The sequence below is a fragment of the Danio rerio genome, chromosome 24, assembly GCF_049306965.1.
Source record: "Danio rerio strain Tuebingen ecotype United States chromosome 24, GRCz12tu, whole genome shotgun sequence".
Taxonomy (NCBI): Eukaryota; Metazoa; Chordata; class Actinopteri; order Cypriniformes; family Danionidae; genus Danio; species Danio rerio.
Genome location: NC_133199.1, coordinates 25,099,311 through 25,124,650, shown reverse-complemented (window position 1 = coordinate 25,124,650; position 25,340 = coordinate 25,099,311). Strand labels below are relative to the sequence as shown.

General features: G+C 36.3%; 1 protein-coding gene across 1 annotated transcript in view; it reads left to right on the top strand.

The window, feature by feature from the left end:
* Window positions 1-25,340, top strand: part of boc (BOC cell adhesion associated, oncogene regulated) — a gene marked incomplete at its 5' end in the record, with an annotated part of 51,725 nt that overhangs the window by 14,751 nt on the left and 11,634 nt on the right. Inside the window, 8 exon segments of the mRNA NM_001005393.1 lie at window positions 3,124-3,248; window positions 3,416-3,697; window positions 13,183-13,329; window positions 15,230-15,373; window positions 17,207-17,500; window positions 21,430-21,702; window positions 23,428-23,684; window positions 25,000-25,165. Coding sequence (NP_001005393.1) covers window positions 3,140-3,248; window positions 3,416-3,697; window positions 13,183-13,329; window positions 15,230-15,373; window positions 17,207-17,500; window positions 21,430-21,702; window positions 23,428-23,684; window positions 25,000-25,165 — 1,672 coding nt within the window.

Here is a 25,340-nt window from a genome sequence, read left to right as displayed (position 1 = left end):
AGTGCTACCCATGATTTTGTATTTATTTATTTTTTTAAGTTCCCAGGTTCTACAGGTTGCAATGTCCTGAATTTTAAGCCAATTGTAATGATTTGATTTGGTTCAATTTTGAATTTACCCAACCAGCGCAGAGCCCGGGGGACCAGAGTGAGTGCTCCGACTTGGCCCCCCTTAGTCCTGCTAACAATGATTTTGCTAGGATCCATTGGAAGTTTTCGGAAAGATTTATTTCCATTTTTGTTTTCATTGATTGAGTGATGGTTGTAGTCAAAACGCATCTGAAAACAATCCTCTTTGCCTGTAGTAGTTGTAGTAATGGATGTAGTTATAGTATTAATAGCAGTGTCAGCTGTTGTAATATGGTAGTAAATCATTCATTTTAAAAGTAAAAAGACCAGTGACTCGAGCCAATCATTGACCTGATTAAAGCTGATGAATCACAGAGCTTTTAACTAAACATTCAGAACTTGACTAAGTGTTCGCTTAATGTGGTAGAAGCTAGTTGTTGTTGGCTAGCTCGTCAAGTTGAGTGTTTGCTTAGGTCAGGATGATCTTAGCTACACAGAGAGGTTCGCCTATGTGCCTGGAACCAGCGTCACGCCGTTTCCACTTCAGAGACGAGAAACAAACAAGCTAATGTTGTAGCAGTCAACGAAATCCATCAGCGCTTTAGCACATAAGCTAATTAAAATGATGAGTCCAGCATTTCCAAATCAGTCCCAGTAAATAACATCTCTCTCTGCAGCGTTACGCAGACAGCATGACTTGTTTATTTCTGGTGCTGGAAATGGAAAAACATTTATTTAGGGCCAACCCCAAAGTCTGTAAATGGCACACATTCTGTTCCGTCAGCAGAGTTTGGCTAATAGCTAATGGCTATGTACCTACCAGCTCCAGAAAAACAACTCAGAATGTCCCAAGACTCAGACTTCATTTATTTTTGCAGAGTTTTTCCATTTTTTTCCCTGAGAGTTGCGCTGTGCGGTTCCTCCCATGTTTGAGCGCTCAATCTTTCTGTGAGGCTTCATTAATCATTACTTACAATTGATGGGAGTAGAGTTGCGTGTGTTTGTGTGTGTGTGTGTGTGTGTGTGTGTGTGTGTGTGAGAGGGAGAGAGAGAGAGATTTGCAGTCTGGGAGCAATGGACCACCCTCCTCCTCCTGACGGGAAGTTGTTAGTTTAACCTGACAGGAAAGAATTCGGGAAACTTGGCAGTGAGAGTCGAGGGAGAGAAACGCTCCCTTTCCTGCATTAACTGTTAATACACTAACCATTACTCTTTTTCTCTCTCTGCTCTCACTCTGTTCTCCCCCGGTTGTGACTTTGCCGGGATCACATTACGCTACTCAGTATTTCCAGAAAATACAAATGATATCACCCCCCACCCCATTGTTCTTTGTGCAAGTTTTTTGCTTTTAAAGCCGCCTGTATCAGTTACACCTGAGTGAGGGGACTCAGATTTCCCCCTCGTCTTATCCGGGCACCCGTCTCAACAGCTCGACCCGCTGGATGGGGGTTCAAGCGGATGTGTGTTTCAGCATGTGCTTTGTGAACATGTAAGGGATGATTGTTTCAGGAGTAGCAGAAAGCCATTTTTGAGTCTTAAAGAGGATCTTGAAAAGGGGACACTACTTGTGAGTTTTAAATTAAAAAAGTTTAGAACAGTTGTTACATTGAAGTTCATGATCTCTTGCTCTGTAGTAGGCATGGGCAGGTTAAGGACTCTGAAGTATGATTGATAACTTGGAAAAAAAATATCACGGTTTCACGGTATTGTGATTACTGTTCTAAAATCTTTTTAAACGTTTGGTCCGATTTGAGATGCGGATACGATGAAATATTTGAACTCCTGCGACTAGACCGTGACCCACCGGATGTGATGTATTCCAGGGTTGTCCAAGAATGTCCGTGCACGCGAGATGAGAAATAGTATTTGTTTCGTTATTTTTAATCAGAAAAGTCTACATAAAAAAGCAACATTTCTATTATATATCTATAAATATTATTTTTAATGTCTCCACATTCCCTCCAAAATTTTTAGTGGTCTATGAGTTTTTTGCATTTATTCATTCAACCATGGTGAATGCATAGAGAATACAGACTCTATGCTTTTGCACTCCTTTATTTTCGACACTGTTAGAACAGCTTCTCTCCCATGGTGCATGAAAAAACTGAAAATTCTGTGCGACTGCCACAAGGGGGCATTTTGTTTGCAGAGGAAAGGTGGCTTAAGTGATTTGTTCCTAAAATTAAAAAAAAAAAAAACATAGCTATACCATAGGAACAGTATAACAAAAAAAATGTATCCGTTTTAAAGCCTTGGCTTTTCCAAACCGCAGTAAACCTTGAAACCGGTTATCATCCCATGCCAACTTTGTAGTGATATTCATATAAATTTTTGAGACCTTACTAAAAATTTTTCCTGTACTTTACACTCAAAAGTAGTTGGTTTTTACATTCATAGAGGAAAAATTTTGTCTGTTTGTTTTTACAACAATCTTAACTGATTTTAACTTAAATTCACTGATTCAGTTAGTTAGATACAATGAAATCCTTTGTATTTAATTCAAATATATTTTGATATATAAAAGATTGGTTCTTTTGCTTTTTAAAGTTTTCTTTTATTCTCATCAAGTCTGCATTTACGTGATCAAAACAAACTATTTATTCACACACACTCAATAAACATGTATTATTATCATTGTTGAAAATGTGCTGCTTGATGTTTTTGCATTGATCAATGCATTTTTTTTCTGAATTAGTTGCATGGCATATAAAAAAGCTGCATTTATTTGAAATAGAAGTATCTGGTAACATTTCAAATGTCTTTACTGTCACTTCTGATCATTTGAATGCATCCTAGCTAAACAAAAGAACAATAAACAAAAAAAAAAAGAAAACTTAGTGATGTCTAACTTTCTGACATATTGAATAATTCTTCATTTACTCTACATGCTTCTTTTTAAAAGCAAGAACTTTGCAGTAAATAGTGTGTTTCTACTTTAAAATGGATGTGTGGTTACAGGTTGTGTATGTGCTAGCTCACATTTATATTTACAAAATGCACAATTTAAAGTTGAGCTAACCTCATTTTCCTCTTTTTTTCTCTCTCTCTCTGACAGGGGTAGTGTATGGAAGATGTCTGGGACATTGAATTGGATTCCCTGGGAAAGAAAGCGGAAGATTCGAGTGCTCTGTTCCCTGTGTGTGCTGCTGTTCTGCCTGCAGGATAGTAATGCTGTTACAGGTGGGTTTGGTTCTTCTCCATCAAGACCTGTTCCCACCAAAACATCATAAAGCTGGCTGCATTTTAACCAGAGCAAACTGGATTCAAATCCGGCGCCAATTATAGATGTTTGTTTTGGATAGCCGATATATTTATCCTCCATTTTTCTGTCCTGTTTTCTCTTCTAGATGACGTTCCAGTGTTCACTGAGGAGCCGTTCTCGGTGGTACAGAAGCTGGGGGGCAGCGTGACCCTGCGCTGCAGTGCCCTGCCTAACCATGTCAACATCAGCTGGCATCTGAATGGCAAAGAGCTGCCAGCTGGGGGCGACGAGGAGCTGGGAGTGCTGGTGCGGCCCGGTTCTCTCTACATCCCCTCCCTTACAAACCTCACCGTGGGCAGATACCAGTGTGTGGCCACCACCAGCGTCGGGTCCTGCGCGAGTGTGCCGGCCAATGTTACTGCAGCGAGTGAGTACACCAGTGCTTTTGTAAACATCAGACACTTGTTGTATATATATTTACAGGCAATGGTGTGAACTTTGAAGCTTTTTTGTACAGAAAGTGTTTGTGTGCGAAAGATGTTTTGTTGTGTGGTGTGTGTGTGGTGTGTGTGTTTGCCTCATGTTAGTCAGTGTTGGAGCACAGAAAGGGGCGTGTAATATGACCCACCATAATGCCTGTACTAGTGAACCACTGGCCCCATTAGTGAAGGGCCTCCTCCCTGTTCTTCATAACTTTTCTTTGCAAATGTAGAGATGGAAAGAAACAAACAGTGAGTAAATTTTGAGAGTGTTTGGTTAGTAGTTGATTGAGTTGAGTCCAGGTTTTTATTTTTTTTTATAATTTTATACTTCTGTTTGGGGTCTATTTATTTTATTAATTATTTGAGGATATTTCAGGTTTTCGTCAGCATTAGTTTGTTTAATCACAACTTAAATTTTTATTGAAAATACTTGGGTTACTAGTAGATGATTTTTAAGTGTGTATTAAAGAATCCTGGAAAATGTATCAAGGTCTCCAGTAAAACTTTAAACAGAAAAGCTCCTTTAAACACTGTTAAAATAATGAATGTTACTTTATTGCCAGATAAGAGTTTTACATTGATTTCTGAAGGAATTTAAAGACTGGAATAATGAAAACATTATTAATGAAAATATCTGCCTGCTTCTTTCGTGACAAATATGGGTGACAAAAGTATCATTCAGCTGATATACAGTTGAAGTCAGAATTATGATGTAGCCTGGTTCGTTAGTTTGTTGGATAATTTTGCTTTCTCACTACAATTGATCCTCTTCAGAGTTCAATTCAGTCGAGCCAAGACCACCTCATTCAGGTGCTTTCGGACCGATTGTATTGGCGCGGATCCGAGCGCTATTGCGGATTTCACATTTGCCAATCGAACCTTGCTAAATGGGCAAGTGAGACAGTTGCGAAACAAACAGATAGGTGTAAATGCAAGACTGTATTTACACCCATTTGACCAAATTAAACCGATTGTAACAATCCTGTCTACTGTCCCTGGAGCCTTGCACGTTGGCCTCGATCCATTGGGCAGTCCTTATTGTCGAGCCCTGTTGGTGTCTATTGTAAATGGTAAAAATGTAGGATAGTTTTTATTTTTTTGCTTAGAAAACCGGAAAGGACCCAAGAAAAAGTAAAACAATGTATTACAATTTTCATCTTCTTTCATTAAAAATGTCAAAATCCCAAATTTTTCATTAGATCTACTTTTAAATTGCAAAATAGATCCCAGATTCCCAGATTTCTGTGAATAAGTGGCACACACACACACACACACACACATGAGAGACTCTGACGTGCCGTGTGCGCATGCATGCATGTTTGTGTGATAGTGTGAGTAGTGTAGGTTTGGCGGGACTAGTCGAGGCAGGATCTTCTGTCAAGATGAGACGTGACATGAGATTCTTGACACCATCTTCACCTCCATGAAACAGGCATGCTTTACATCATCCACCCCCCGACTCCACTCACAAACTTGCAGCATTTAATGGTGCATTGGATTTCAGTACTTTCTCAAAGCTCATTTATTTAGTTCGAACTTTCAACCTCCCTCGTTTTACGTTGACTCTTGTACATGAGCAAGATGTAATTGATAAGGTCTCCGAGTGTAGAAGACGAGAGCTAGGGGCGCACAGATGCAAGCTCTTAACTGGGGCCCCCCTGTCTCTGAAGATCCCACGTCGGCCCCTCGCTCTAATTTAATAAAGACCTCCTCCTTCGGTCTGCCAGGGGTTGGACGGCTCCTCGGGGAGGCCGCTGCGTGTGATCGCGGGCCTGAAGTTGTCTCACGTCTCCATATTTCAAAGCTCTGCCCATTTGTTTTTGCTTTGTGAAAGAGCTTGGCTCTCCCTGGTATCCGTCTCTGTAGGAATCCTGTCTGAAGCATCTCCCAATGGGGAGGTCGTTGCCTGCCTGAGCATTATTTCAAACTCTCCTCTTGAATTCCTCCACAGACAAGCGAGCCTCCCGTGTCCTTCCAGCCAAGAAACATTCCTTCAGCACTTTCTCTCTCTCTCTCTCTCTCTCTCTCTCTCTCTTTCTCTTTTTCCCCTTCTCCCTCACACAAAAAACACACCTCTTCACATGTGTTTTTAATACATGGTGTAACAAATTCTCAAACTCTTAGACGAACTTGTTTTTCTTTGTCGTCTTTAAGGGCTACACGCAGTCTGGCCAACCGTATTCCACACAATAGTTACTGTATCATCTCAGTGTGAGTTTGAAACGTCATACAAACCCATCACGCACTGGCTCTGTGGCCCCAGACATAAAAATGATGAATGCTAAGTAACCGTGCAGCATGTATGAAAGCTTCGCCAAGTGGAGTTGGAAACTCGTCTGATCTATTTTATAAATACTATTAATCCTGCGCGGCTCCCAGCATTCCCTGCTCTCCAGGAGTTTTCGAATGTACCGCCCGCATGCAAACAAATCACACATTCATCTTTTACCTCCTCACACGCACATACAAACATATTAGAAGCATATAAACATTTGTTTCACAGTTTCTACTTGTAGTCTGCCACTGGTCTTTCAGGCTTCGTTCACCATTGAAGCAGTCTGTGTAACATGTGGGATAAATTTCGGGTCTTCTGATGTTATACAGTTAAGGTCAGAATTATTAGCCCCCCTTTGATTTTTTTTTCTTTTTTACATGTTTCCCAAATGATATTTAACAGAGCAAGGAAATTTTCACTGTATGTCTGATGATAATGTTTTTTTTTCTTCTGGAGAAAGCCTTATTTGTTTTATTTTGGCTAGAATAAAAGCTTAGTTTTTGCCTCATGCTTTTAAAGTTTTTAATTTTTGAACACTATTTTAAGCACAACATTTTTAGCCTCTTTAAGCTAAAATATTTTTGGAAAGTCTAATGAACAAACCACCATTATACAATAACTAGCCTAATTACCCTAGCTTGCCTAGTTAACCTAATTAACCTAGTTAAGCGTTTAAATTTCACTTTAAGCTGTATAGAAGTGTCTTGAAAAATATCTGTAGATAAAAGAAATCAGTTGTTAGAGATAAGTTATTAAAACTATTATGTTTAAAAATGTGTTGAAAAAATCTTCTCTCCGTTAAAAAGAAATTGGGGAAAAAAATAAACAGGGGGTTAATAATTCTGACTTCAACTGTATGATCGCTTTGTGTGAGAAAGAAACTGGAATAAAGGATATAACAGTATATTGTTTCAGCCTTTGATATCGCAATGTGTGAATCCGAAATAGTCAACCTTAAGTTATACGCTAATAGTGAAATAATTTTTTAAATAGCTGTGACTTTTTAAGATATTTAAACCATTTGGGCACTAGCAATTTTACAATTTGTAGCATTACCAAAGATTAATAGTATTTAAGTATTTCTACTATGGCAATTAGAAGTCAACATATCACGGTGGCTCAGTGGGAGGGCTGCACGATTTTGGCTAGAACAAGAATCACTATTTACTTTTTTTAAATAAAGATCTTGATTTTTTTTTTTTTTCCATAATTCTGTAGATGTAAAATTAAGATTATTATGAGTGGGCTATTATTGTTATTCTCATACATATGGTAAAATAAACAATAGTAATATTAGGCCTATTGTGTTGGTCTACTGTTGGTTAAAATGCTAAATTTTGAATAGACTTGCAATGGTGGACTTGAACAGACATTAAATATGTACTGGTTGTTAATGTACAGTAAAGTAATGACATCATAATACAACTATTCATTCTCTCAAGTTGAATTATGTTGGAGACATATGCTTGTCATTTGTCATTGACAACATTATTAGACAATTTTTTCACTGGTAAAATCAGACATTTATCAGATTCCCTCTTGCATTATGTACAACATAGGCCAGAGTATTAATAATGACCCAGTAAATATTTATTTTTAACACTTTGTGTTCGCTATGAAAGAAAAAACATATCAAATGCTTGTTATTATCATAACTCTAAACTGCGATATGACGATTTAAATGATGTGTGCGTTTTCTGTTTCACTTTCACTGTCGAGTGTGCTCATGTCATGGCCGCTGTCACTTAGAGAAAAAAAAACATACACGCATACTTCCTGCACAGCTCCTAAACAATCACTCTGTTCAACAAACTGAATGTTATTCACAACTTTATTACCTGGTTTTCGCAGCATATGCAGGTTTTGTTCACTATAGTTGGCATCATTGGCCGGCGGCACATTTGCATCCGATCAGTAGTCAACAAACAGTGCATCAGCTCACTTGTGTCTTTGCGGTCACGAATACATCATTACATAAAGAGAGAAATAACATTTTTGGGTGAATTTTACTTTATAAATACAGTATGTGACACTTTTAACACCATTTGGAGGTGTCCATGTTGCTGAGCAATGTGTATAAAGCAGTGTGAAGACTTGTGTGTCTGCCTTTACGCTTCTCTCCTGACATTGAAAATATAATTGAGTAAATAGAAGAAAAGCTGAATTAAGATCGTGTGTAGGGTCGAATTGAGATCTTTTTTTCGATTAATCATGCAGCCCTAACTAGAAGTGTTTAAAAATGTTTTTAAAAATTGTCTTAGGATAAGAATGGGTGTTGTTAAACAGTTTTTTGACAACTTTAATGAAAGCTTTGATTTCTACTTCTAATGTTCAAATCTTATTTTCGGTTTGATTAGTGATTATCTTTGTTCTATTTTATTATTAGGGACCGAGCACCGAAACGGTGCGTAGGCCCTATTGGAATTGCTCCGTTTTTTATTATTATTATTATTATTATTATTCCGCCCCCAATCGGGGCACTTTTGAGGGTCTAAACATGCCCGAAAACTCACGAAAATTTGCACACACACCAAACGCGGTGTAAATGGCTGGGTTTTAGGGGTTTCGGAAGTGGGCGTGGCAAAATGACTCGACAGCGCCACCTAGAAAAATTAAACGGACGAGCCCCCGATCCACGAATCACGCACATGCACGAAAATTGGCACACACATCAAACATGCCAAAACATACGAAAAAGTCTCTTGGAGCCATATCTCAAACCCAACAGGAAGTCGGATATTTTTAACTTCCTGCGGCGAAAAAGTGGCGTTTTTGCCATTTCCAGGCGTTGTATTTTAACGAACTCCTCCTAGGGATTTGATCCGATCAACACCAAAATTGGCTTTTGTCATCTAAAGTCCTTGGCGATGTTAAATTGCGAAGCTTTAGAGTTTTCGTCGATGGGCGTGTCCGTGGCGGCCTCGCAAACTTTGACGATTCACCACAAAACAGGAAGTCGTTATAACTCAGGCATGCATTATCCGATCTGCCTCAAAATTCACACGTTTAATAAGAGTCCAGACCAGAACACATTTACATGCCAATATCCAGATACAGTTATAGCGCCACCTGCTGGCCACAGGAAATGACATGTTTTACATCGTAACAAACTTCTCCCACAAATTTTTTTGTATCAGCACCAAAATTGGGTTGTGTTATCTGAAAGCCCTAGCGATGATATATTGTGAAGATCTAGAGTTTTCGCAGATGGGCGTGTCCGTGGCGGCATGACAAACCTCAACGCTTCGCCATGGAACAGGAAGTCCTTATAACTCAAGCACACAATGTCCGATCTGCCTGAAACTTAACATGGTGGATAAAAGTTCTCTCCTGAACACATCCTCATAACAATAATGAAGTGGGCGTGGCAAAATGACTCGACAGCGCCACCTTTAAAATTTAAACGGACGAGCCCCTGATCTACGAATCACGCACATGCACCAAAATTGGCACACAACTCAAACACGCCAAAACATACGAAAAAGTCTCTTGGAGCCATATCTAAAACCCAACAGGAAGTCAGATATTTTTAACTTCCTGCGGCAAATAAGTGGCATTTTTGCCATTTCCAGGCTTTGTATTTTAACGAACTCCTCCTAGGGATTTTATGCTATCGACACCAAAATTGGGTTTTGTCATCTAAAGGCCTTGGCGATGTTAAATTGCGAAGCTTTAGAGGTTTTGTCGATGGGCGTGTCCGTGGCGGCCTCGCAAACTTTAACGATTCGCCACAAAACCGGAAGTCATTATAACTCAGGCATGCATTATCAGATCTGCCTCAAAATTCACATGTTTAATAAGAGTCCAGACCAGAACAAGTTTACATGCCGATATCCAGATTCAGTCATAGCGCCACCTGCTGGCCACAGAAAATGTCATGATTTACAAAGTAATAAACTCATCCCACAATTTTTTTCATATCAGCACCAAATTTGGTTGGTTGTGTATCTGAAAGCTCAAGCAATGATATATTGTGAAGATCTAGTTTTTGCAGAGGGGCATGTCCATGGCGGCATGACAAACCTCAACGTTTCGCCATAAAAAAAGGAAGTCCTTATAACTCAACCACACAATGTCTGATCTGCCTGAAACTTCACATGGTTGATTAAATTCCTCTCCTGAAGACATCTAAATGCCAATATTGAGTCAGTCATAGCGCCACCTAGTGACAGAAGGTAGTTTTGGTTATAACTCAGCCACACAATGTCCAATCAGCCTGAAACTTCACAGGGTTGATAAAAGTCCTCTCCTGAAGACATCTACATGCCAATATTGAGTCACAGTCATAGCGCCACCTGCTGGCAACAGGTAGTTTTGCTTATAACTCAGCCACACAATGTCCGATCTGCCTGAAACTTCACATGGTTGATAAAAGTCTTCTTCTGAACACATCTACATAACAATATTGAGTCAGTTATAGCGCCACCTGCTGGCAGAAGGTAGTTTGGCTTATAACTCAGCCACACAATGTCAGAACTGCTTGAAATTTCACATGGTTGATAAAATTATTCTCCTGAAGACATCTACATGACAATACTGAGTCACAGTCATAGCGCCACCTGCTGACAGGAGGAAGTTTGGCATAAATCTGTGGATTTCTCAGGTTTTTTATATATATCGGCTTAAATTGTTATTGTTCACTGTTCTCTGTCATCCTGAGGCCACCGGGCGGCGGTGAGCCCGGGTGCGAGGTCCCTATCATCGCTGCTTGCAGCTTTAATTTTATGCTTGTAATTTGTTTTTATATTCCATGCAGATTCACTCCCCTACAATCAATGTAAAATTATGAATTCTTTCCAGTTATAAGTCATATTGTGAAATCATATTCATTTCACAATGTATACTGCAGAAAATCAAAATATCACAATGTCAGTTGTTTTCCAATATCATGCAGCTCTAATTTACAGACTAAGTCAGAATTATTAGCCCCCATTGATTTTGTTTTCTTTTTAAATATTTCCCAAATGATGTTTAACAGAGCAAATTAATTTTCACAGTATGTCTGATAATATTTTATCTTCTGGAGAAAGCCTTATTTGTTTTATTTTGGCTAGAATAAAAGCAGAATAGTAGAATAAAAACACCATTTTAAGGTTGAAATTATTAGCCCCCTTGAGCTATATATATTTTTTTCAATAGTCTACAGAGCAAACCATCGTTATACAATAACTTGTCTAAGTGTCTTGAAAAATATCTAGTTAAATATTATTTTCTGTTATCATGGCAAAGATAAAAGAAATCAGCTATTAGAAATGAGTTATTAAAAGGGGGGCTAACAATTCAGGGAGGCTAATCAGTCTGACTGTATATGCTAGTGACCTCAGATGAAGAAGCTCTAGAATATGTGTAAAGTTAATGTAAAGGCTTTATTAGACTGGAAGTGTAGAGCTGTATAGACCTTTTACACTACATTTACATTTATCCATTTAGCAGACGCCTTTAGTCAAAGCGACTTACACGTGAGGATAAAAATAGCACTTGAAATCATCAGACAGCACCAAAATATAAAGGCTATAAGTTTCAGTTTGTTTACAATTTTTTTTTCTCCTCGTGCTTAAAGAGAGAAGAGTATGTGTCCTACAGGTGGTTTGTCAAACCTACTCACCTGTGTGGAGCACACTCAGAATTGCACAATGTTTTCTAAGAATAATGGAGTGTTTATTAAAACGTGTCTGGCACATATGGAGAGGAGAGAGGGTCTCCTACAGGTGGTTTATCAAGCCCACTCATCTGTATGGAGCAATCCCAGAAATTATGGATTGTTTAAAAGAAAGTGTCTGGTGTAAATAAGGAGTGCTTTTGTTGAACAATTAGATAATAAAGTATTAACGAGATCAGATGTTTTCCTTTGACTGTTTTTTGTGGTATGTTATGATTATGCCTTCATGTTTTTGAAAGAAATCGTATCCTTACTAAGGCTGCATTTTATTTTAAAAAAAAATCAAGAAAAACAGTATTAGAAATTAGAACTGGTTTATGTGGCGTAAAATATTTGTACAATTTTGTGGAATGATGATGAATAGAAGAGTGAATTGACTTTATTATTATGATCCCCATGCACTATCCTTGCTGGATAGAATCATTTATTTTTATTCATTCAAAGAATTATTACTTTTCAAATGTTTAACAACACTCTTAATGTTTCCCCCCTTTCTTCTGCTTCCCGCACTCTCCCCCTCACACACCTGAGGGAATCCTGCGGGAGAAATGCTTTGAGGAGAGGGAGTCAGCCAGAGGAGGGGTTAAAGGTGTGCAGTCAGGAATTTAGGAGAGGTGTGGGGCAGTGGGGGATGCTGGCAGGGGTGGGCTGTAAAAAGAGCCTGATTGATTTAGCAAATGGATTGTTTTTTTCCTCCTAAAACATTGTCCACCCTGCTCTTAGCCTCATATCCTGGGATTCTCATCTCCCAAAGAAATGATTCGAAAAAATCGTTTGACTTCAAAAATCAGACGATGATTACTTTTCAGAGTGCAGATGCAGAGAGTTTATCAGATCCTGATTATTTAAGTGCTCATCTCATTCGTCATTGTATATCTTTGCTTCCAGGAATACTCAACAAAGAGCTGTTTTAATCTTTACCTCACAGATCATTTGGCTCTGTTGTACATAACTTAGAGACGCGTCAGACGCCAAGGAATATAACTAAACTCTGGAGAACAATGAAATGGTTTGATTTGTGAGAGGAGTAATGAACAGTCGGGGAGATATTTGATTAAGTTCGGGGGTTTTTCAGGACAACGCTGTGCAGTTTTCCCCCGTTTGCCTTTGGAAAATATTTCCTTCACACAGCAACTCACTTAGGCAGAGTTATTCTGTTTTATTGCTATCCAAACGGCTTGTCCTCTCTTGAAACTCAAGAGATGGGCCGACCTTTAGCCTTTGACCTCATTTTAGCCTGGGCTGACTTGGGCTTAAGGAAGCTAGACTTTCTGTCTCTGTTTTTCAGAGCTATTGGGTGTCTGCCCATTTGATATCCCAGTAAAAGTTCTAAGCATATGCACTCTAAAGCTTCTCAGTTTCCTGAATGGAATACAAAGAACCTTTTTAACTTCGACATGCTCAAAACCAACTCTTGGATGTTCAAGATTTCCATAGCTTTTTCTGTTTTTCCATTGAGAAAGTTTTTACAATCGTTGTTATGTGTTTGTGTGCAGAACTGCGGGATTTCGAGCCTGACGACCAGCAGGAGATTGAGGTGGATGAAGGGAACACAGCAGTAATCGAGTGCCATCTGCCTGAGAGTCAGCCTAAAGCTCAGGTCCGCTACAGTGTCAAGCAGGAGTGGCTGGAGACCTCTAAAGGTGCGTTTTACTGCTTTCTTTCTCCCAGTGATCCACTAGAGTACCTCAGTAAACTTTCAAGGAGGGGAAAAGATGGAAAAGATGATCTTTGAATCAAGATACATTTGCTTGACACAAAATAAGGAAATCAAGTCTTGTTTTCAAGAAACTAATTGAATTCATGCTTAAAACAAGAATCTGTCAATTAGGCTTTACAGTTATTTTTCAGTTTGATTCATTTTTGTTTTAATCATACAAATGATTAGTTTTTAGCAGTTTACCAGAAAGCAAGATTCCTTATCAGTTATTGTTGTTCATAAAGTTATTGTTTATTTCCCAAACAAATGTTAAAAAGAAAATACAAAACACAAATCAAGCCATTCAAATTACCGTATGTTTGTCCTCTATATTAATTGGTAATAAAAAAATGCAAACCATGATAACATTTAGTAACTGTCAGCAATTATTTTATAACAAATTGAGTTCTATAATTAAGTATATAATTAAGTTCTATCAGTTCTATAAATGAGAAGTTTAAAAAGGAACAGCTTTGTAGTTTAAATAAAGTATCAGTAATGTCTAAGATATGTTGAAAGATTGTTGAAATTAAAATAAAAATGTCTTCATTCACTTTCTTTCCATCAAGATCATTGATCATCGCCCTTCATATACAACCTCTGTATCAGCTAATGCATAAATAAGAACTGACTGATGGAAGTGCTCCACATGATAAACTGATCCCAGATCAGCTTCTGTACATGCCATTAAAAGTGACACATTTGTTATCAAACAAGTGAGGCGCAGCAAATGAATCTCGTTTATTTATTTTTTTGATAACAGAGGTGTCCCTTTAGGATTTCACATATTTATAAGAGCATTTGATTACTTTAAGAACTGTTTGTACTCATTTAAGAGAGTGTTAGTTAATAAAACAGACAGGACTGACATGTTTACATATTATTAAGTGTATTTGTCTGTTTAAACACACTGAATCCCAAAGTGTCTTCCACGTTAGCTCTTTTTTAAATGCTTTGTACAGAAGCTGATCTGGGATCAGTTTGTCATACGGAGTGCGTCCATCAGTCAATTCTTATGTATACTTTCACTGATTCAGAGGTTGCAAATGATGAGCGATGATTGACGCACAGCTTTAATGGAAAGAAACCGTCCCCCACCGTCACATCCTTTTCGGATCGCCATACTAAGAGGGTCTTCAGATATTTTCTTAGAAAATGAGAGATTTTAGATTTGAGACAAACTCCTCTGTTCAAAGTACAAAAATACAGATGCTTAAAGATACCGATAGACTTTCTGAAATTTCAGATTATAATAAAAAGTGCAATGTAAGTGTGTATTGCTCTGCCGTTACCACAAGAGATCCTAACGGCCAGTAATGCTTGTTTGTAGAAACTGCTGCTCTTAGTTCGTTTCCTGAATACAATTTTGCTGACTAAATTTGTTTAACATGTTTCTAATAGCTACTTGAGTAGCTCATCTCACCTAGTAGTATTTATTAGTAACTATAGTAAATATTTTACCGCTGTTTTATCTGAGCCATCATTAGATCTCTTTACAAGCCACATAACTTGAAGTCAAATACTGATGTGCTTCAATTATTTAAGCCATTTTTGAAAGGAATATGAGCTGATTCTGGTATTTGGGCGTTTGACAGCTCCTGTCTTGTTGAGAATCATCAAGTCTTTGTGTGTTGTCTGGTCTTGTCCACTCAACAAAGCGTTGCCTGTTAGCACGATTGTCTTTTGTTGCAATTACTCCTGCTGTTCAAGTATCCAGTTTAATGATGGTGAAGAAAATTACCCCAAGGAATGTTCTAGATTGTCGAATCAGATTCTGTTGTTGAATCTGTTTATACTCGTCTATCCTGAAGATGCTAATCATCGGTCCTCTGTTTGTGTCCTAGGGAATTACCTGATCATGCCTTCAGGAAATCTGCAAATAGCCAATGCTACACGGGACGACGAGGGCCCGTATATTTGTGCTGCTTACAACCCCGTCACGCAGGAAATAAAAACTTCCACCTCTACTGACCGTCTAAGAATACGACGTAAGTTTGGTTGCAACTAAAAAGACTATTGTATGTAAATGGCTTCAGACTAACCTTTCCACTTCAGGAGAATGGAAAGCAATTGTCATAGAAATTTGGAAGAAGGAAGCCTTACTTTTTCTTTTAAAATGAAAAAAAAAAACATAAAGAGGCTATTTTATGGAGTAAGTGGAAACTTGACAATGCTAAAGTAAATGTATAATATTTCACCTTGTCTGTTAATGTAACTAAGGTCACCTTTACATTGTTCTATATCCTACTGTTCTTATTAAATTATTATTTTTTATTTTATTCACATTTTCTCCTTTGGTAATGTAGGGTTTCTTTTTTATTTTAGTTTAGTTTATTTGTGTACAGGGTCAATCCACATTAATAAACATAAAAAACTATTTGTGGTGTAATGAATCAACAATCTCGCCGTTCAGATGACACTACGGTTTTTGATTTAAGGACCAGACAATTTTTCAGATGAGCAAAAAAGGGAGGAGACAATGTCATTCATTTATTCAAAAATATTACTGCAAACGCCATTAGTTTTAACAAACAGAACATAGAACCTGTAATTTTGAATAAAAAATAAAAATCAAGAAAGAACCAACTGAAAAAAAAAGGAAAATGTTCAATACGAGAAATGATCGTTGCTACTGTTGCGGTTAATGTTAATTATAGAAATCATAACATTAACATAACATTACAACATATCATATTTATTTTCAATTAATGACTCAACAATCCACACATAAAACTTGCTCATGTTTCATCATAGGTGTACCATTTTTGAAAACCTATTCAGTGACATCATTTTGATGGTTGTTTACAGAATGTAATTGCTACAGCATTCAACAGCGTCAAGTTTCATTAAACTGTGATTTTAATCTTTACCATAAACGTCAGAGTTTATATCTGAACTATAAACTGTTCTCCCAGTACTTCTGTGTCATTTGTTTGTTTATAACTGAAAAAGTTTAAGAACTGAATCTCTCTCGATCAGCACTTTGAAGGATTAATAAACATGCAAATGATTATCATTTATCATTCATGTTGCGCAGGACTGAATTGAGATCACAATCTTTTAATGTTTAATTGTGCAGCGTTACACTGAATGCGGTAATACAGGTGCACAAGCAGTGACAGAAAATACCTGCAATGAATAACCTAAAAAAGCATTTAGGTCCCACCACAACTTTATTTGTCATCATTACATTTAACAGGGAAGCCAACAACTTTCATACACGTGATTTGAATGACGTGGGAGGTGATCCCTCTACAATTGTTATAAATGTTGGATTAATTTATGAATTCAAAAAAGTTATTAGTCCACGGGTCACATGCGCTCCGAACTGTGGGTTGTGATCAGTACGGATCACGGATCAACCATGATCCCTTACACCCCTAATAAACATTACTGTAAAATTTGCAAGAATTAGCCAAGAATGGCTGTTTGTCATCTGTAGACCCTTGATTTGACTTTCAGGTTTTAGAAGTTACAAAATGTATTTTGAAATGTTCAAGAAGTCATATAACCACACAATTTTTTCTTAATTATGTAAATCATACATAATTCTGTATTGTAACTTGTTGACTCCCCTGACACAAAAATAAAATATATAAAAAAGAATATGGCAAAGTAAATACAAAGAGCAAACATGTTTAGCCATGTACATTCACATTCATACATTTTGCTCCCACTTTTATCCATTTGTTACATTTACTTTGAATCTAAACATGCATAATATCGTTAGCATCATGCTCTACCTTTTGAACTACAGAAAAAAGCGGGTATATCTTTGCTGTATATGTTTGCTGACAAGTAAAATGTCTTGTGTTTTCTAGGGTCAACTTCTGAAGCGGCTCGTATCATCTATCCTCCGGCATCACGCTCCATTATGGTGAATAAAGGCCAGCGGCTTGTGCTGGAGTGTGTGGCCAGCGGGATTCCCACTCCACAGGTCACATGGGCTAAAGACGGCCTGGACTTGAGGAATCATAACAACACCAGATTCTTGCTCAGCAATTTGTTGATTGATGCTGCAAGCGAGAGCGACTCGGGCACTTACGTGTGTCTCGCTGATAATGGCATCGGCTCCACAAGCTCTGCTCAAGTGCTGTACGATGTGCAGGTGTTCGGTGAGTGCGATAAGAATGATGGGAAGAGTTTCTGATTATGGGGGTATTAAGAGCTTTATATGGAGGTCAAATATGAGACGACATTATTTAGTGTCTGCATCAAAAACTGTTTTTTTTTTTTAACTGTTTAAACTACCTAATTAAAATGAGCTGACACAACACAATTCTGGAGATTTCATTGGGACAACTTCATTTTTAAATGTTAATCCACATAAATTTGTTAAGTGTTGTTAACTGAATTGATTTGTGTTGGACAACATGAATGAATTGTGTTGAACCCTGCATTTTTTACAGTGAATACAGTACTCCGCATATATGTGTGTACCCCTCACAAATCTATCTTTCATTCATTCTGTTTCTTTTCGGCTTAGTCCCTTTATCAATCTGGGGTCACCACAGCGGAATAAACCGGCAACTCATCCAGCACGTTTTTACATAGCGGATGCCCTTCCAGCCGCAACCCATCTCTGGGAAAACAAATCTTTTAAATTCATGTTTTTAATAGGAAGCTATTCAATATTATATGTCTGCAACAAAATAACTTACGATAACAGTCCAAAAACTAGTACACCCAAATTTATATGTTATAGAAAAGTATTAAATACAAATGTAAAAATAGGAAAGGTCAATAGAAGCAAAAAAACTGAAACATTTAGTTGAAATTTTGTAGGTTGTAATTTCAGGCATTATTCAGTGTCCAATTTATGCACACTAAAAAATAAATGATATTCTAACCGGCACTTATTAAATTATAAAAATAATTAGTGATTATATGAAATATTTATTGTGTTTTAAATGTTAAAAATGTATTTATTATATTCTAGTGGCTTTTAGTTTAGTAGCAAAAGATATAGATTTAAAACGACAATTAATTAGTTCTTTATTATTCATATCAGTAATAATGATTTATTATTCATTATTGTTTTTGTGTTTCATAATTAAAGTGAATAAATAAATTACCATAAAAAACTGTTTGAACATTTTTAACAATTACGTTCATTTTTTATCAGTTTCAATCAAGGTTGCTAAATTAAAGTATGTTTAAAAAAACTCTTACTGAAACTAATTACTTTTTAATAGCAAAACTTTTTTTAAATAAGAATTATTATAAGATATAATATATATTCAAAAAGTTCTAAAATGAAAAATTCAAAAGTTATACCAAGTTGTTCTCATGTTATCCCTCCAGTTAAAATTTGATTTCCAGTGGATTGGTGTTTCTCCAATAACTGTGTACAGTTATATTCTGAGTTAAAAAGAAATATATTAATATTAGTTATACCCATTAAACTGGCTCTCGGTGGAAAACATCACTGTTCAGTTTCCTTCATTTTGCCATTCAATCAAAACATCATAATAGCTGTAATGCAAAATTACATTACCTTTGCCCCCCATTTTGTTCAAGAACATAAACATCAGAAAACGTTATTAAAAGCCAACATAATAAATAAGCTTTTGTAATTTCATAAATGTATAGAAATATAGTCTTGTATATATTCAATTCAATTTCATTGAATTGAATTGAAGTAAAGGATAAAAAACCTTAAGAGAAACCAGGCTCAGTTGAGCAGGACCATTTCTCCTCTGGACAAATTTTGTAAAATATAAACCAACTTTTAATCTCAGAAAGAATGATTATATACTTAAATACTTATTACACAGTTTGTTATAATAGTTATGATATTGACAGTATGTGCTAATTTAACAGTTTATGCACTTTTTGTTCTATACTGGCTATCAGTAATATTTAAAATGTCTCCGGGCTGTTTGTTCAAATGAAATGGGCTTTGGAAAGGAGAAACAGGGTACTGATGGAACATCTTATGTGTGTGGTGGCACAGTTTCAATTTCCAGTCATTTAACGCTACTTTGAGCTAATAAGCATTTATCAGACCTGAGGTAATTAGAGAACACACTTGACAGTCAGCATCAAGATGAACCCACAGTACATTTACTGAACAGAAAGAGCTTGTGTGTGTGTGTGTGTGTGTGTGTGTGTGTGTGTGTGTGTGTGTGTGTATAAGATTGAGTTTCTCAGACATTGATGAGCTTGTTTTTGTGGGCTCGGCTCACGGCAGCTGTGATTAATTAAGCCGCTCTTGCTGTTCCGCTAATGAGCTCAAGCTGATTCACTAGCAGCCAACCATCAAGTTTTGGAAGAGGGTGAGAGAACCCAGTGTATCCCAGACTCCTCTGCGGCAGCGTGCCTTCACAAACAGCACTCGGGTTTCGTCTTGCTACGGCAAGACACTGCAGGTGGATAGGATAAAACAAATAATAACAATTATTTTATAGAGATCGATCTCTGTTGATAGATCTTTACGCTAGTATTTGCTAATTTTTTGTTTTACAAGTTTTCTTCAATGTCAAATGATAGATAAAAATGAAAATAAATATTTAATTAACAATCAATAATGTAAATTAGTATATAATTTGCATAAATGTCCAGCACAAAAATATGAACATTGGATGAAGGCAAGTTCCATATATATATATATATATATATATATATATATATATATATATATATATATATATATATATATATATATATATATATATATATATATATGTATGTATGTATGTATGTATATATGTATGTATATATATGTATGTATATGTATATCAGGGATGCTCTTTTTTTGCAACCGATACCGAGTACCAATTCTCATGATGGTCGGCTTATACCGTTTCAGATGCCTCAAGCTTTAAGATGTATTAAGCACATTTTCACTCTAAGTATAAAACCCAGGTAGAGGTCTTGCCTTACCTAAGAGAATAAATAAATAATTAAATATAATTCCTTAAACACATCTCTTATAACCATTTAGTGTACCACCAGTGTCATGGTCAGAAGCAGCTTTGCAGAAAATAATAGATAGAATAGATACAATAAAATTGTTATATAAAAAAATCACTAACAAAGTAATTTGGAAACATTGCAAATGTTGGAAGAAGAATTCACCATGTCTCAATGAAGTTTGGAGCACACCCTAGATGCATAATCAGTTCAAATTCACACCTCTAAATCCATTACTTCTTTACTAATAGCAAATTGGATCCATAAACTACTGTTTATTACAGTTAAACAGTTTATTACAAAGTTATATTAATAAATATTCAAGACAAGTTAAAAATATTTTTTTCTTTCATCTGATATTTTTCTTTCTTTCTTTTTTCTTTTTTTGTTTTTTACATATAAATGTCAAGGTTTTTGGGAATCACCTCATAATTTAGCCAGAAATAAATATTTTTACAAATTTTGTAATTAAAGTACTGTATATAATCTAGCAAATTATTTATGAACATATCCCTCTGTAATAAAACATCATACTATATATGACTTTATATTATAACTTGAATTATAACTTTCATTATAATTTATCTTACTAAATATGTAATAATTATTTAATATTTCAATCAAACAGAAGAGTAAATGACAATAATAATTCAATATTGGGCTTAAGAAAAACATGCCATCTAAAATTCCTTTTCGATTACTGAACTATATAATAGAATACTGTAACAGATAGCATCTGATGTAATGTAATGACGTATGTGCAGTGTATGTATGTGGAAAAGCAATTTGCCACTTAAAGTTCTGGAAAAGTTTGTAAATGTACCTGGAAAGTGCTTGAAAAGTGCCTAAATTTCACTTTAAAAAGGCATAAGAACCTTTTATTCATGGTTATTTATGAGATTTATGACAGCTTAATTTCAGAGAAAACTGCCTTCACATATTCTATTTGAAATCTATATGAACAAAATAAAAAATAGACTGTGTATTTGTGTATTTACTTTCTGGAATCTCAAAATTGACAGATGCATGAAGAATGTTTTTGCCTGCGGTGTCTCTACTTAAATGATCAGTGTATGTTGTTGGTCTCTGCTGTTCAGAGTTTGTTCTGATTACTTCTCTTGTGTTTCAGAGCCTCCTCAGGTGCGTGTGGAGCTGCAGCAGCAGGACGTGGCGTGGGGGGATACAGTGCGCTTCAGCTGTCAGGTGAGGGGCAAACCTGCGCCCACTGTGGTTTGGCTCCACAACGCTCAGCCGCTGAGCCCATCGCCCCGCCATCGGGTGTCTGCACAGGTGCTGCGTGTGCTCAATGTCGGCCCACAAGACGATGGCATGTACCAGTGCATGGCGGAGAACGGTGTGGGCAGCTCACAGGCAGCTACACGACTCCTCACTCTGCCTACAGGTAGAAAACATTCATAATAATAGCATTTTTACTGTATTATTATTCTCAAATATACAATTAACAGTCAAAAAATATTAGTTTATGAAATGTTTTTTTATTTCATAGACATTTATTAATGATGATAGTGATTATGAATATTAGTCGATTATTATTGTTATTATTAATCTTTTTTTTTTTTTTTAAAGGTATCAAATAATTGTATATTTTAAAATAATAAAAGTCTTAACTACATTAAATTATCTTTTGTTTATATTCAGTTATTGTAATTAGGTTTCTAGTTGTATAATTATTAATATTACTAGTTGCAGTGGAATTAGTACTGATTATTAATGATTTATGGTTATATCATTGTAATCATTATTATAAAGTGTCTGGTGAAGTTATATTTTTAAAATAAAAGTAAAACATTTTATTGATAAATTGCAATTATAAAATACTGTTTAACATCGTTAATCACTTTCAAAACAACATAATATTTTTTATATTACCGTCCATTTCCACACTTTTATTATAATTTTTTTTAATTAAATTTGTGTATTTAATAAATGAATGAGAAATATGAACTGTATAGTAAAACCTATTAAAGTATTATGATTATTATATTTATACGTAATTTCAATGTTTAATTTATTTTATTAGGGATGCTCCGATTGATCGGCTGGAGTTCGGTATCAGCAGATAATCACATTTCATAAATTGATCAGTACTCGCTGATCTGGCTGATCTCATAAGCCGATTGCAAGTTTTTGTTTATGAGTTTACAAGCAGCGGAGACACACGTGCCATCCGTATAGGCCATTATACATCAGCAGCTACAACATGCGAGGAGATAAAAGATGTGTGGGGAGTGAGCGATTGCTGCATGAGTGTCACCGTAGCTAAAATACATGCAGATGCATCGCGAACCATGTTCATACAGTTTATTGGTGCGACTTACACAAGTGATGGTCTCTTTATTGCAACCATTGTATATCCAGTGTTTTGAGATGTTGTAACGCGAGCGGATCGATCACCCCTATCTATTGTCCAATCTTATGACGTCTCCCAGAAGCTCCGCCAGTCTCTCGCATATTCATAGTGGCTCCACAACGCCGGAAAATTTGATAAAATAGCCCAGAAGTCATGGTGATGAGAGGCACAGTGATGTTCTGTGTTTTTGACAATATTGCAAGTTCACTACACTAAAACCTAGCTGGAAATATAAGGGAAATAAAAAAACATTATATATATATATATATATATATATATATATATATATATATATATATATATATATATATATATAAACTTGTAATATGCCTATTGCAATCAACAGTACTTTATAGACCTATTTCCTGCTTCTCACCATGACATGTCCATGCTAAATGGTCATAAGAAACAATTATATGCAACATCCCTCATTGATTGTCTTAGTTAAGGAGAAATCTCAACTTAAGTAGGCCTATTATACTTAGAGGGATCATGTGCTCTATGCAATAGCAAAGTTATATAACACTTGAAGCATCAGAATTGGTACTCGAAATCGGCTGATCACCATGACAAGAAATCAGTATTCAGTATCAGATGTAAAAATCCTGATCGGAGCATCCCTAGATTTTATCATTTATTATGGTCAGAATTTGTATTATTATTAGTGCACTTTCGTTTAATAATTTATATCCAGGTCTATAATGCATGCCTTTAGCATATAAATAATTTCTCTTGCTGTGCTGTGTGTGCTTTCAGTGCCCTCTCGAAAGATGCCCATGATTCGTCCCCTGAGTCCAGATAAGGTGTTGCGTGAGCAGCCGCCGCTGAAGCCACCAGTGTCCACCAGTGCGGTGCTGCCCTTCGACTGCTCTGAAGTACGAGTCTCTCCTGCTGAAGCTCCAGTCATTCTCAGTCAGCCGCGCACAGGCAAAGCAGATTACTATGAACTGACTTGGAAACCCCGTCATGATGGAGGAGCGCCTGTGCTGGAGTACATCATCAAGTACAGAAAGGTATAACACTGCTCTGCTCACTTCTCCTATTCTCTGTATTCCAGTGCTTTTCTAAGTTTACCTTCTTATAACATGTCAGGAGAAGAGCTGGAGAAATATAATAATGGCAATTCACAGAGATTTTTCAGTATGGTTTATTTGTAAATACCTTTGTGCCACAACACTGGTTATATACAATAGATACGCAACAAATGCATTTGATGAGGCGTGAAAACATGAAAGAGACTGAATTGTAGGCATAATCATTAGAGTGTCGAAATGCTAATATTACTGTGTATTTAATCATGTCTAAAGTGAAAACAACATTGAAACGATCTCTATTATTTGTATAATATTGTAAAGTAACAGCAGCCTAATATGTGCAATATTTTTACGACATAAACAGTGTATATTTATGCCATAAAAAGGTATCAAATTACAAAAAAAATGTTGCTGCTCTTCGCTGAATATGTTTCATAGCATCATTAATATATGTATAATTTAAAGTTTACTCTCCCACAAGCAATCCTATTTGGATACATATCCTAGTATGACTTTCTTTTTTCAGTCAAATTCAGTTCATTAGAGTTATTTAAAACTATATATGTCAGTAGCACCAGTCGGCTGATTTTTATCAGCAAAAAATCTAATACATTTTCTATCTCTTGAGTGTAAAGAGCTTATGCAGGTGAAATGAACACAGTAGCTGTGAAGAAAGACACAACACAGGCCTATCCAGCTGATGGCGCTAATGTAAAAGAAATGCAGCTGAAAAGAAGGAGAAGAAAAAGACAGATTGCTCTTCAGAAGATACAGATAATGATTTTATAAATGGACTTTTTTTTTTGAAAAACACATGGAATCACTGAAGAACACTATTATTTACTCTCTGGATCCCTGTGAAGTACATTTTATCATGGATTGATTCATTTTATAGGAGTTTTTTTAGATTGCTGAGAAATTAAATGAAAAAACTGTTGCCATTTTAGAGCTGGAAAGGAATTTTAGAATAGCTGCATGTGACTAAATGAAGAAAGTCATATACACCTAGGATACATTGAATGTCAGTTAATCAAGAGATCATGTTATTTTTTGGGTTTAATAACCTTTTAATGAACCCGTTCAACTGAAAATAAATTGTTCACTGATCATTTTTAGAAATATCAATATTGTATGTTTTAAATCTGTACAGACTGAATTAAATACAGAATCAAATTAAGAATAATTCATATAGGGATCTTGTGAATCAGGATCGAATAGAATTGAGTGTGTGTAGTATGAAACACGAATCCTCACATCTGATTGATTGTGTGTGTGTTTTCTTAATCTATCTCAGGCCGGAGAGTCTCCTGGAGAGTGGACCACCAACACTATTTCAGGGTCTCAGCACAAGCTCATACTAACCAAACTGCAGCCTGCCAGCCTCTATGAAGTGGAAATGGCTGCTAGGAACTGTGCTGGACTCGGGCAGCCTGCCATGATGACCTTCAGGACAGGCAAATGTACGCAGCCTTACAGCTAGTTCGGGATTACCTTCCTGCTTTAAATGGATAGTTCAGACAAAAATGAAAATGTACTAGCCCTCAAAGAGTTCCAAACCTTTATGAGTTTCTTTTTTTCTGTTGAACACAAATGAAGAATGTCTGAAACTGATAGCCACCGGGTTTAGGAAATTAA